A 12,147-nucleotide genomic window follows, 5' to 3' on the forward strand; every position below is an offset into this window, starting at 1 on the left:
CACTATTCCAGCTAACACACCTTCCCACATGTCAAGAATGCCCCTCTGCTTTCTTCTGTATGCCTCACCAAGCCACTGCTTCATGTGACTCCTGACATCAGGAACATGAAGCTCTCCTCTTCCTCACATCTGCCACTTCCTCTTCACAGGGCCTCCTGTCTATCTCTTTTAGTTCCTTTGTTGCTCACATCTGTCCCCTTACTGCAAATCTGTAATGACTTCCCATTTACTTTGCCCAGATCCCCAAGATCCTCTGCTTCAAAGTTTTCAGAGCTCTCTTTCATGGGTACACTACGTCTTGTTTAATTTTGACCTCTCTGCTTCCAAGGCTAGTAAACCTAAGCAACCTCTTCCAATGTTTTATTCACCCAGCTAACTCATTCTCATTCATGAGTGCTCACACAAGCTTGCTGAGTCTGCATCAGATTCCCTCCTTAGGGACAACCGGGTGGCTCAGAGATTGAGCGTCTGCCTTCGACTCAGGGCCTGATCCCGGAATCCGGGATCAAGTCCCACATCGGGCTCCCTGCGAGGAGCCCTCCCTCTGCCTATGTCTCTGCCTCTCTCTCTCTCTCTGTGTGTGTGTCTCTCATGAATAAATAAATAAATCTTAAAAAAAAAAAAAAGATTCTCTCCTTAATAGAGGACAGGACTCCAACTTTCAACCATCTCCAAAGAATAGTTTTAAACAAAAGGCAAGCATATTGGCCATCCCAAAAGAGGCACTTACATCTTCATTTGTATCCAGGACCAGCTTCATGGGCTTATGAGCCGTGCATTTGCACAGGCCCTGCACTTGGGAGGTCCTGTACTCGGTTAAATGTTCCGCTGTCACTGCCTTAAAGTCCTTACTAATTTGAAGGAGAGCCCCTATATTTTCATTTTGCACCAGCTCTGTTTGTACATAATGCTGGCATGCTATTTAGTTCCTACTGCCCCTCCATCTCCCCACACTTATCCTCTTCATTAACGTCCAACTCAGGTTTCACAAGCTCCATAAATCTTCCCTACAACTTCTGCCTATAATAACTTCCAAAGGAATCATGGAGCATTTCACACCCATACTCCTCATTTGACCTTTTCTAAATTATGCCCTCTGCTCTGAATTAATACTTCATGTCTACGTCTTGGCTTCCCAGCTACATTTTCAACATCCTAAAGTATTTTTATTTTTTTATATCATTGTGGCATCTTGTAAGAATTATGTACATAAGAGACAATCTGTACATATTTTTAAAATTAAGATGGAATAAGTCTGTTAAAATATGACATTTTGAAATTGAACATGCCCAGCTCTACTCATGACACCCCTGAGGACTCACAGCTTCATCTGTTTTCTGCATCTCCATGGAGGAAGCGGCCTGTTCTAGGAGGGAAGGTCCAGCCTGTCCTTAACTATTATGAACATCTTAATTAAAAATATAATTATATGGGTACACTTAATTCAATGGAGAAAGTACTAAGACACTCAAATGATCATAAATTTGGTTTTATCAGTTATGAAGCTGCTATTTTGCTCTCAATCTTTCTGACTCATCTGTTTATCCCTATTTTGTTCTGAACATCCAGAGACAGAAAGAATTCTGATAATAATCACTTCCAAGGCCTAAAGTTTTGTGGCATTGGTCACAAACCTTAGGACCTAAACAAAATGGCTACAACTTGGTCTGTAATATAACATATAGATGGTGAAGTTTCTGGTTTTGATAGGGTTGTTTTCTTTAGGCTTTAAGGATATGTTATGCACAGGCAACAAAGGATTTTTATCCCAGCGCATCATCATGACTTTTGTATACCAAAGGCCAATGGCTCTTTTCATATATTTATAACTGCTTTAATATGCACTAGGTTAGCAAGCATAGTCTCATGGGCTTTATTAAGCCAGGACTGTACAGCTTCCTCCAGCTAACCTCTATCGGACCCACAACAGCACAGTGAGGATTAGGTTATGGCAATAGTTCCAAATTTGGCTGTTAATTCTGACCTTTAGGATCACCTGGGAAGTTTTTAAAACTGCCAATGTTCAGGCCATAACCCAAACCATTTATATCTGAATCTTTGGGGACAGGATTCAGGCATTATTATTTTAAACCTTCCCTAATAGTCCCTCTGTGCAGCTTAGTTTGAGAGCCACTTGGTTTAAGGAAAAGATATCTTTTGGTCACTGTAAAACCTTACCACCAAAGGGGCAGCACTTCACCACAGAGACACTTCAAGTACTGGTAAACACAATAATATTCTGTAGCTTTTCCTGTATTTTTCAGTGAAGTCACGGGATCACACTTTAAGGTAAGGTTGGTTACCAAGAACTACTGTGATTTGGTATGAGAAATAAGTGGGCAGTGCTGTTAGTTTTCTGTATATTATTTTAAACTATATCTGGGTCCAAGGAATGAATGGGTAGGAGGTAATCTCTAAGATTCTTGTTACTTTTCCATGGGCCCTTCAGAGACATACCCCTTCATATAGTCTAAGAGTTGCTCTAGTTTTGTTGGCTACATAATTAGGTCTGCATTAAAGTTGTAGCTATTTTTAAAGTGGCACAAGATTTTCAAGGTCTAAGAAACCTAAAATCCATGGAAAGGAAAAATGATGAGAAAGATGAATATGCAGAAGGATCAAGACTCCCATGCTCCTGGGTCCTGGGTCAAAGCAGTAGCAACATAACCTGCTGACTTAGTTGAACAAATCTACTAAAGCTGATTCTCCAGAACAGAAGAGGGAATAGGGAGGGAAATTCTTCAGACCCAAGCAATTTTATAACAAGAAGCAGCAGCAGGAGAGACCTTAACTCCCCCTTAATCAGAAAGAATGACGGTCATGCTACTATTTAAGACTCTTACCCAACTCAGTGGTGGCATCTTGGAAACACAAAACTGTAAGGAAACTTACTAGATTTCAAAGGTACTAGTTATGAAAGAGGCATGTGTCAAATAAGACCTGGTGACTCGCAATGTTAGTATGCTAAATTTCTAGATTTTGTAAGATGGTGGTGAAGTCTCAAGTCTCAGGAAGAGGGGAGGACCTATTCTCCTATTCAGCATAGGAGGACCTATGCTGAGAGTTATCCTGGCAAATCTGAAACATGATTTTCATTCATTTGGACACAAACATCTTTCCTCTGGTACTTGGCCATTGTTACATGGACTAAGATTGTACTAGATCTATGTTCTGAGAATACAAGATTTTGACTGGAAGAACTATTTTTTGTCCAGCGGTTAGTTTATTTTGAATGTTTTAGTGCATGTGGCTGGCACTAAAATTATCTTGTATGACCTTCTAACTCAGGATTCCTTAAGAAGCAGGGTACCCAAGAGAGATATGAAATTGAAATAATTTAACTTCCAAGGATTTGAAAGAATTGTATCCATGTCAATAAAAGATAGCGCAAGTTTCTGCTATTAAAAGAATCCTGATCCTATCCAACCATCTGAGTGAGCTATCTCAGCCTGGAGGGTAGTGGGGTCTAATTTTTACATTTCAATTTCTTTGCAAACTGAATAGTGGGGAAACTTTCATATTCTTCAAAATTTACTTTGTAGGTTTTGTTCAGAGCAGTTATTTAGACTCATTGCAGAATTCTTGGTGAGTAATGTTTAGTTTCAGAGGGATTTTTTCATTTTTGTGTAGATTTTACCTACTTGAGAATAATTCTCATTTCCTGTTTATTACAGTTTTTTCTATTTATTTCTGTCTTTTTTTCTGCTTAGGCGTGGGGTCTGGGGATGAAGGAATTAAATTTTGTATAACTGCACAGAAAGAAAGCTCGTCTTCTCCCAGGACTGCTAGTACCAGCAAGATCAGGAGATTCTTTTCCCAAAGACACCTCCTAGCAAACAGACAATTGCAGCCCCTGTCATTCAGTGGCGTAAATTCACTGGCTTCTACCAGAAGGACCCTTTCATGCAATTTCCAAGGCTCTCCTGTATTTTTGACCTGTTCCACTGAACACCACAGACACTGAGGGCCAGCATTTTTCTATTGTCTGGAGATTATGTAGACCCAGATTCAGGTCCAGCTCTGCCCGAGCTTATTTAATAGTTCATTACAATGAAGACTTAGGAGGAAGATGTGTTTTCATATAACATCTTCTCAGAAACCCACACTCCATCCCCTGCTACATTACACTTTTATTCCTAAAAGAAACAGCTCTGCTAGCTCATATTTCCACTTAATAATGTAGGCCTTTACTACCTGTTTAAGAATTGAAAAATTGGTGATCCACAATATACATATTTTCAAATTCTACTCAGGAATGTTTCCATTTATAAAAATAAAATCCTTGATCTGGTTAATATGAATCCAACTTTTTTATAGTAACTTGATATATATATATATACACATTATATATATGCTATATATATATACATTATATATATGTTATATATATATAATGTATAGCAACTATATATCTTTTGGCAACATGTCAAATAATACCTGATAAAATTAAGCTTTCATATATTCTCCAATATTAAATTATTCAACAAATGTTAATCAAATGTCTACTAGTTGCCAGGTATTGTTCTGGATTCTGAGGACAGAGCCATGAAGAAAGTAAACAAAAGGCCCAGCTATGTTAGAGCTTACATTCTAGTGAAAAGCAATATTTATGAAAACAATAGAGCCAGCCACTTAAATAACAAGGTATCTTACTGACCTCACATGGAATTTCAGCAGGAAGCACCACTGCCAGTGGTATGGTGCCTCTTGATGCTATTGATAATTCTTCAATTTCCTTTCTCTTACTTATTTCCTTGGAACATTCCACTCCTAGGTCTGTTGGAATATTTACCTGAAGGTAGTCCTCAGAACCTAGAGAAAAGTTTGTGAATGTGAACTATATCATGATTATAACATAGCTAAGATCATATTGTTTCCAATATTGTTATAAAGACTAATTGATAAACAATTAATTTAATTAAAATATGAGACGATCAAACTGAGTTTAAGATAGCTGGATGTTAATAATTAATATAATGCTTCACAATTTAACTTGTATTAAGTTTAGTCACCTTAGTGACTAAACTATACCAACTATATATATTCATTTAATAGTTTAAAGTTTCTCTCCCAAAAAATCCAACTACCATTTAAGATTTTTCTTAATATTAAATTAACAAACCTGAAAAAGATGAAACTATCTCTTTTCAACTACCACCATTAAGAAAATTTATTTTATTTTAAACCAAAATACTTATTTACTCTTTAAATATATTTCCAAATTTTAAAAACAAATAGCACAACTGGGAAACATTGCTAAATAAACTAGTACTTATATACAACACTGGTTTAATAGTGAGATATTAATATTCATCCAAATGTTAATATGTTCTGTGAAAATATGTTTGTTCTATATCAAATAACATAGGATTCTTTATGGCAGTATTACTAAGAGCAGTGAAATATGCTAATGTGAATTTTGAATCTCAAGGGGAAAGAATATTTGATTTCTTTTTGTTTTAACATTTAGTAATTTAACACTTGGTCTCAATGGTTAAAATATTTTTATCTATTGAAGAAAAAAAAGTTGTATTAAGGGTGATGGATAATTGTTTCATAACTCAATGTTTCAAAGCTTGAAGCATCTCATTAGACTAATGTGGCTGAAACCAAGTCTAACAACTAGATCACACAGTAAACTCTTAGGTCAACTCCAAAAGTATCCCTCAAATCCACAAAGAAGAGAACTGGAAAAAAGGAAAATAGCCCCTGACAGCTACAAACTGCTCTGACTCTGTGTAAAAATCTTGGTGTTACTGGGAGCTGGCCTGGTGTTCTCCTAGTAAAAGCAACATCAGGCATGGCCACTGTGTTACCATCATGGATCAAGTCAGAGATGAGACTACTTTATAGTCATGTATGAATCCACGCAAAAATATGAACATTGCCAAAATCCCAAAAATAACCAAACATCCCAAATCCTAGCTCCCATCAGTAGCTACTACTACTTTACCAATTTCAGCCTTAGCCTCTTTTCATTTTGTTTGCCCTCTAGATAGAGTAACCTACCCCTCAGTTTGCCAGGGATTTTCCTGGTTTGGGCAGGGAACATGTTGTGTCCCAAGAACCCCTCAGTCTGAAGCACTGTGAGATAGCTTGTCACCCTATTTTGGATAAAAGTGATTAATAAACCAGATCATAAAATTACAACTGCTTTTTGGAAGCAAGCAAACTATAGCAAAGCCCTGCTTTCTTAAAAACTCCCTCAAATCCCTTAACAATAAACCTAAATCCTATAGTAAGTCTTTTCTAATACTTTTACTGAGATGGCCCATGGTTCTCTATGGTGTGCCTTTCCTTCATTGGCTAGCAAAAAAATCCAAATGGTTCAAGTATAAGTGTGTTCTTAGTGTGTCACAAAAGGACACTGACAGGATGAAAAGCAAGAAGAGTCAAAGGCAATATAGATGGAAGCAGCTAGAATTTTGCTATTTTATCTAAAAAAATAAAATGAAGTTACCAGTTTCATATAGGTAATTCTATCAGTAAAGCTGAATAACAAAAAAGATGCCCCCTGCAGAAGAGCTATCTCCATGCCACATCTAAGGACAGTGGGTATTTTTTTTTCTTCTGTCTTATAAAAGTTGCAGAATAAAAGCACAAAAATACCTGGGATTTCCAGATTCTTCCAACTACTATTCTTCTATAAAATGAAATGAAAAATAGCCTTTATTTCTCTAATAATTTAAACTACTTTCAAAAGCAGTTTCATTTTCTCTCTCTGTCTTTCTCTCTCTCTCTCTCTCTCTCTCTCTCTCTGTGCCCCCCCTCCACCACCCTTCGCACACACACATGCACATGCAAGCACCAAACAATGAGAGATTGTGAGAACTGGCTCCATCATTTTGTGAATTGATGAAAGAACAAGGAAACTAATTTTATTTAATCACCGTGGAAGGACGTGGAACTTATTCTACTATAGCAGTATCTAGATGTTTTCTGCTAATGCTTCTGTGGCATTAGGTTAAGAAGAGCTATTTTATTTACCCTAAGGACATGATCATGACTGTACACAAAGATTTATTTTCATGAATGTTCACAGAAGTACTGTTTATAATGCAGAAAATTGGAAGCAGTCTAAGCAATAAAGGACTAGATAAAAACATGCACTATGAAAAAGATACTTTCACCAATAAAAACTCCATCAAAGTGTTTACCATTAAAGAACAAGTTTATAATATAATTGAAAAATTCAAGTTACAAAATTATCAATTTAGTAGGTTCCATTTTTATTTGGTAAAATAAAAAGTATAAGACTTCTGGTTTCAGGTTCCACATATTAGGAACTTTGGAAATCACTACTACTAACAAAAAGCTGAATAGACTGACAAATCAACAACTTTTCTTTGATCCTTAAGAAAGGGGTGTACATAACACAAATTGCTGTCCCCAAATTGGAGAGACAGGAAAATAACAGGGAGTCTCAACTTATAAAGAGTCAGGAGTGAAAAACATGCTAGGAACCTGTGACAGGGTAGGGAAACCTCAATTATAATTGAGGAATTGCTGGATGCTCCATGTAGGCAAATTTGAGCATTAAGAACTGCAGGAGAAACCAGCCAAAGGAGGGGTTCCACATTATTTTGAAATTTACCTCCAGGAGCTTGACTAGATTCCCACACAAAATACTGGAGAAAATTCCCCTCTTGCTCTGGCAGAGAGAGGAAGAAAGAAACCATTTTGAAATACTCCAGAGCACTCTGTTCTAAGAAAGGTTTGTCTTCAGGGCATACTGGTTAGTGACAGCCTAACCTACTGGGGTATTATCAAGAGTCAAAGTAGGGGAAGAGAAGTACCCAACAATAGCCCACTGTAGCCATCTTGTTCCACATAAGGGGAGAAAAAAACCTAGGAAACTCTTGTGAAGTTCATGTCCAGAGGTATAGGTTCATTAAATGACTGAGACCTAATCATAGGGCTCTCTCTAGAAAGCTTCCCCAACCCCATAACTCATTACCACATTACCAAAGGCCTATTTACAGTTCCTTTTATTACCTAGTGCATTATGTTTATTGAGAAAAATTAGAAGGCATATCAAAAAGCAAAAAACAAAATTTGACAAGACAGAGTAAGCATTAGAACCAGATACGGCAAGGATGTTGGAATTATCAGACTGGGAATTTAAAACAACTCTGATTAATATGCTAAGAGCTCTAATGTATAAAGTAGATACCATGCATGACAGATGGGCAATATAAGCAGAGTAATGGAGCTCCTACAAAAAAACCAAAAAGAAATGCTAGAGATTAAAAACACTTACAGAAATGAAGAATGCCTTTGATGGGTTTATTAGTAGACTGGACATGACTGAGGAAAGAATCTCTGAACTAGAGAATACATCAATAAAATCTTTGAAAACTGAAAAGTAAGCAGGAAAAAAATAAATTAAAAGAATCACCAAAATCAAAAACAAAAAAATAGAACAGAATACCCAAGGACTGTGGGACAATTACAAAGGTGTGACATACATGTAATGGGAAAACCAGAAGTAGAAGAGAAAAAAAGGAACAGAAGAAATATTTCAAAGAATAATAACTGAGAGTTTCTCCAAATTAATGTCAGATATCAAATCACGGATCTAGGCAGCTCAGAGAACACCAAATAGAAAAATTCTAAAAAAGGATATCATCTTTAAACTGCAGAAAATCAAAGATTAAAAAAAAAAATCCTAAAGGAACCTAGAGAAAAAAAAAAAAAAAACACTTGCCTATAGAAAAACAAAAACAAGAATGATATTTCACTTCTCCTTAGAAACCATGTGTAAGAAGAAAGTAGAGTGATATCTTTAAAGTGTAAGAGAAACAACAAACACAAAATTCTGCATGCTCTGAAATTAATTTTTAAAGGTGAAAGAGAAATAAAGACTTTCTTGGATAATCAAATATTGGGATAATTTGTTGTTAGAAGATCTGTCTGCAAGAAAAGTTAAAAGAAGTTTTTTAGAAAGAAGGAAATAGGGCAACCCAGGTGGCTCAGTGGTATAGCACCACTTCGGCCCAAGGCATGACTCCAGATCAAGTCCCACGTCAGGCTCCCTGCATGGAGCCTGCTTCTCCCTCTGCCTGTGTCTCTGCCTCTCTCTCTCTCTCTCTCTCTCTCTCTGTGTGTCTCTCATGAATAAATAAATTTTTTAAAAACGAAGGAAATAATATAGGTCAGAATCTCTGCTCTGCATTCAAAAAAGGTAAAATAAAAACATTTATTTTTCTTATTTGTAATTGATTTAACAGACAACAATTTGTCCAAAATAACAATAGCAATGGTGTATTTGAATATATATGTTTATGTGTACAAATGAAATGAATGACAGCAATGATACAAAGGATGGAAGGGAAGAATTAGGATTATTATATTATTATAAGGTAATGATACTATCTTTGAAGTGTATAGTGTAGTTTGAAAGTGTACTTGAATTAGCTATAAATGTAGATAGTAAACTCTAGGAAAACCACTAAAAAACTGAAAAAAAAGGTTGATATACTAAGAAAGGAGAAGAAATGGAATCATATAAAATGCTCAGTTAAAATCACAAAAGACAGATGAAGAATGGAAGACAAAATATGAGTAAAGGCACAGAACAAGGGAAAAAATAGCAGTAATGATTATGGTAGGTATAAATCCAACTATATCAGTAATCACTTTGAATACCAATGGTTTAAATGCACCAATAAAAAAGAGATTGTCAGAGTAGATCAGAAAATGAGACCCAACTATATGTTGTATACAAGAAATCCACTTTAAATATAAAGATATATAATGATTAAAAGTAAATGGATAGAGAAAAAATACAATATTGATACTAATCAAAGGAAGAAAAGGAGAAATAGCTATATTAGTCTCAGACAGAGCAGACTTCAAAGTAAGGAAAGTTATCAGGGATAAAAAAGAGATGATATAATGATAAGGAGTCAATTCTCCAAGAAGGGTTAATTCTTAATGTGCAAGGGCCTAAAAACAGAGCATCAAATGGTTTGAGGCAAAAACTGATAGAACCGCAAGTAGAAACAGATGAATCCACTATCATGGTTATAGAATTCAATACTTTTGTCTCAGAAATAGATCCAAAAGGCAGAAAATCAGTAAGGATATAACTGAACTCAATAACACCACCAATAAACTGCATATAATTAATACCTATATCCTAATTCATCCAACAACAGCAGAATGCATATTTTTCTCAGGAAAAATATTTTACAAGAAACATTCACCAAGACAGACCACATTCTGGGCCATAAGACACATTTTGACAAATTTAAAAGAAATAAGGCATATACAGTGTCTGCTCTCAGACTACAATGATTAAACTAGAAATAAATAACAGAAAGATAACTGGAAAATCCCCAGATATGTGGAGATTAAACACACTTCTAAATAATACATGGGTCAAAAAATAAATCTCAAAAGAAATTACAAAAATATTTTTAATTAGAATGAAAATGAAAGTACAACTTACCAAAATGTATGAAATGCAGGGAAAGTGGTGTTCAGAAGAAAATTTACAATATTGAGTGCATATATTAGAAGAGAAGATCTAAAATTAAATTCAAGTTTCTGTCTTTTGAAACTAAAAAATGAAAATCAAATTAAATACAAGGAAAGCAGAAGAAAAGACCAAATTAGAGGAGAATTAGAGTAGAAACAATGAAATTGAAAAAAAAAAAAAACACAGATTAGGAAGGAAGACATAAAATTGTCTTTATTGGGAGAAATTTGATTGTCTATGCTGTAAATCCAAAAGCACTGACAAATTCCTGGAACTAATAAGCAATTTTACAATGTTGTAAGATATATGGTTCATATGCAAAAAAAAAGGTAATGTTTTTCTATATACTAACAAATGAAATTAAAAAAAATTCAATGTCATTTACATTAGCCCCCTCAAAATGAAATACCTGGGTATAAATTTAACAAAATATGTGCAAGAGCTAGCTAAATGATGAAAACTACAAAACTCTGATGAACAAAATCAAATAAGAACTAAAAAAATGGAGAGATACACTATGTTTATGGATAGAAAGACCCAATATTGTCAAGATGTCAATTTTTTTTTTCCAATTTAGTCTATAGATTCAATACCATCCCATTCAGAATCAGATATGAGCAAACTGATACTAAAGTTTACATGGAGAGCAAAGGACCCATGATAGCCAACTCAATATCAAAGAACAAAGTTGGAAGACTGACACTATCCAACATCAACACTTACTATAAAGCTACAGTAATGAAGATAGTGTGGTCTTGGCAAAAGAGCAGACAAATAGATGATTAAAACAAAATAGAGAGCTCAGCTGAGAAACAGAGTCACATAAAAACAATCAATGAATCTTTGACTAATGAGAAAAGGCAATACAATAGAGCAATAGCAGTCTCTTTAAAAAGTGGTGCTGGAAAAAAAAAAGTGGTGCTGGAATAATTGGAAATCTACAGGCAAAAAAGTACATCTACGTACAGACATTACAACCTTCACAAAAACTAACTCAGAATGGATCACAGACCTAAATGTATAATGCAAAACTATAAAACTCCTAGATAACATAGGAGGAAACTTAGGTGACTTTAAGTATGGTGATGCCTTTTCAGATACAACACAAAAGATATGATCCATTAAATAAATTATCCATAAGCTGGACTTCATTAAAAAGGAAAAAAAAAACTCTGCAAAAGATAGTATATAGAGAATTAGAAGATAAGGGATGCACTGGGAGAAAATATTTGCAAAAGACATATCTAATAAAGGACTGTTCTGCAAAATATACAAAAAAACTCTTAAACTCATATAAGAAAATTACCAAATACATTAAAAGATCAGCCAAAAACTTTAACAGCTTTAACCTCACCAAAGAAGATGTACAGGTGGCAACCAGGCATATGAAAAGATGCTTCACATCACATGTCATCAGGTAAATGCAAAATTTAAAAAACACACAATTAACAGTACACATCTATTCATTAGAACAGCCAAAATCTGAACACTGACAATGTCAAATGTTAGTGAGACTTTGGAGAAACATAAACTCTCACACATTGACGGTAAGCCATTTTTGAAAATAATTTGGTGGTTTCTGACAACATTAAACATAGTCTTACCATGTAATTCAGCCATCATGGTCCCTGGCATTTACCCAAATCAGTTGAAACCTTATGTGA

The 12,147-nt window shown here is 35.1% G+C and overlaps 1 protein-coding gene across 3 annotated transcripts in view; it reads right to left on the bottom strand.

Moving 5' to 3' along the window:
• Window positions 1–12,147, bottom strand: part of BANK1 (B cell scaffold protein with ankyrin repeats 1) — a 280,340-nt gene that overhangs the window by 198,888 nt on the left and 69,305 nt on the right. For all 3 annotated transcript variants that reach the window (XM_038582025.1, XM_038582024.1, XM_038582023.1), the window contains exon 3: window positions 4,658–4,812. In XM_038582025.1, the coding sequence (XP_038437953.1) occupies window positions 4,658–4,812 (155 nt within the window). The remainder of the gene's footprint in view (window positions 1–4,657; window positions 4,813–12,147) is intronic.

Source organism: Canis lupus, chromosome 32 (assembly GCF_011100685.1).
Source record: "Canis lupus familiaris isolate Mischka breed German Shepherd chromosome 32, alternate assembly UU_Cfam_GSD_1.0, whole genome shotgun sequence".
In the NCBI taxonomy this organism is placed as follows: Eukaryota; Metazoa; Chordata; class Mammalia; order Carnivora; family Canidae; genus Canis; species Canis lupus.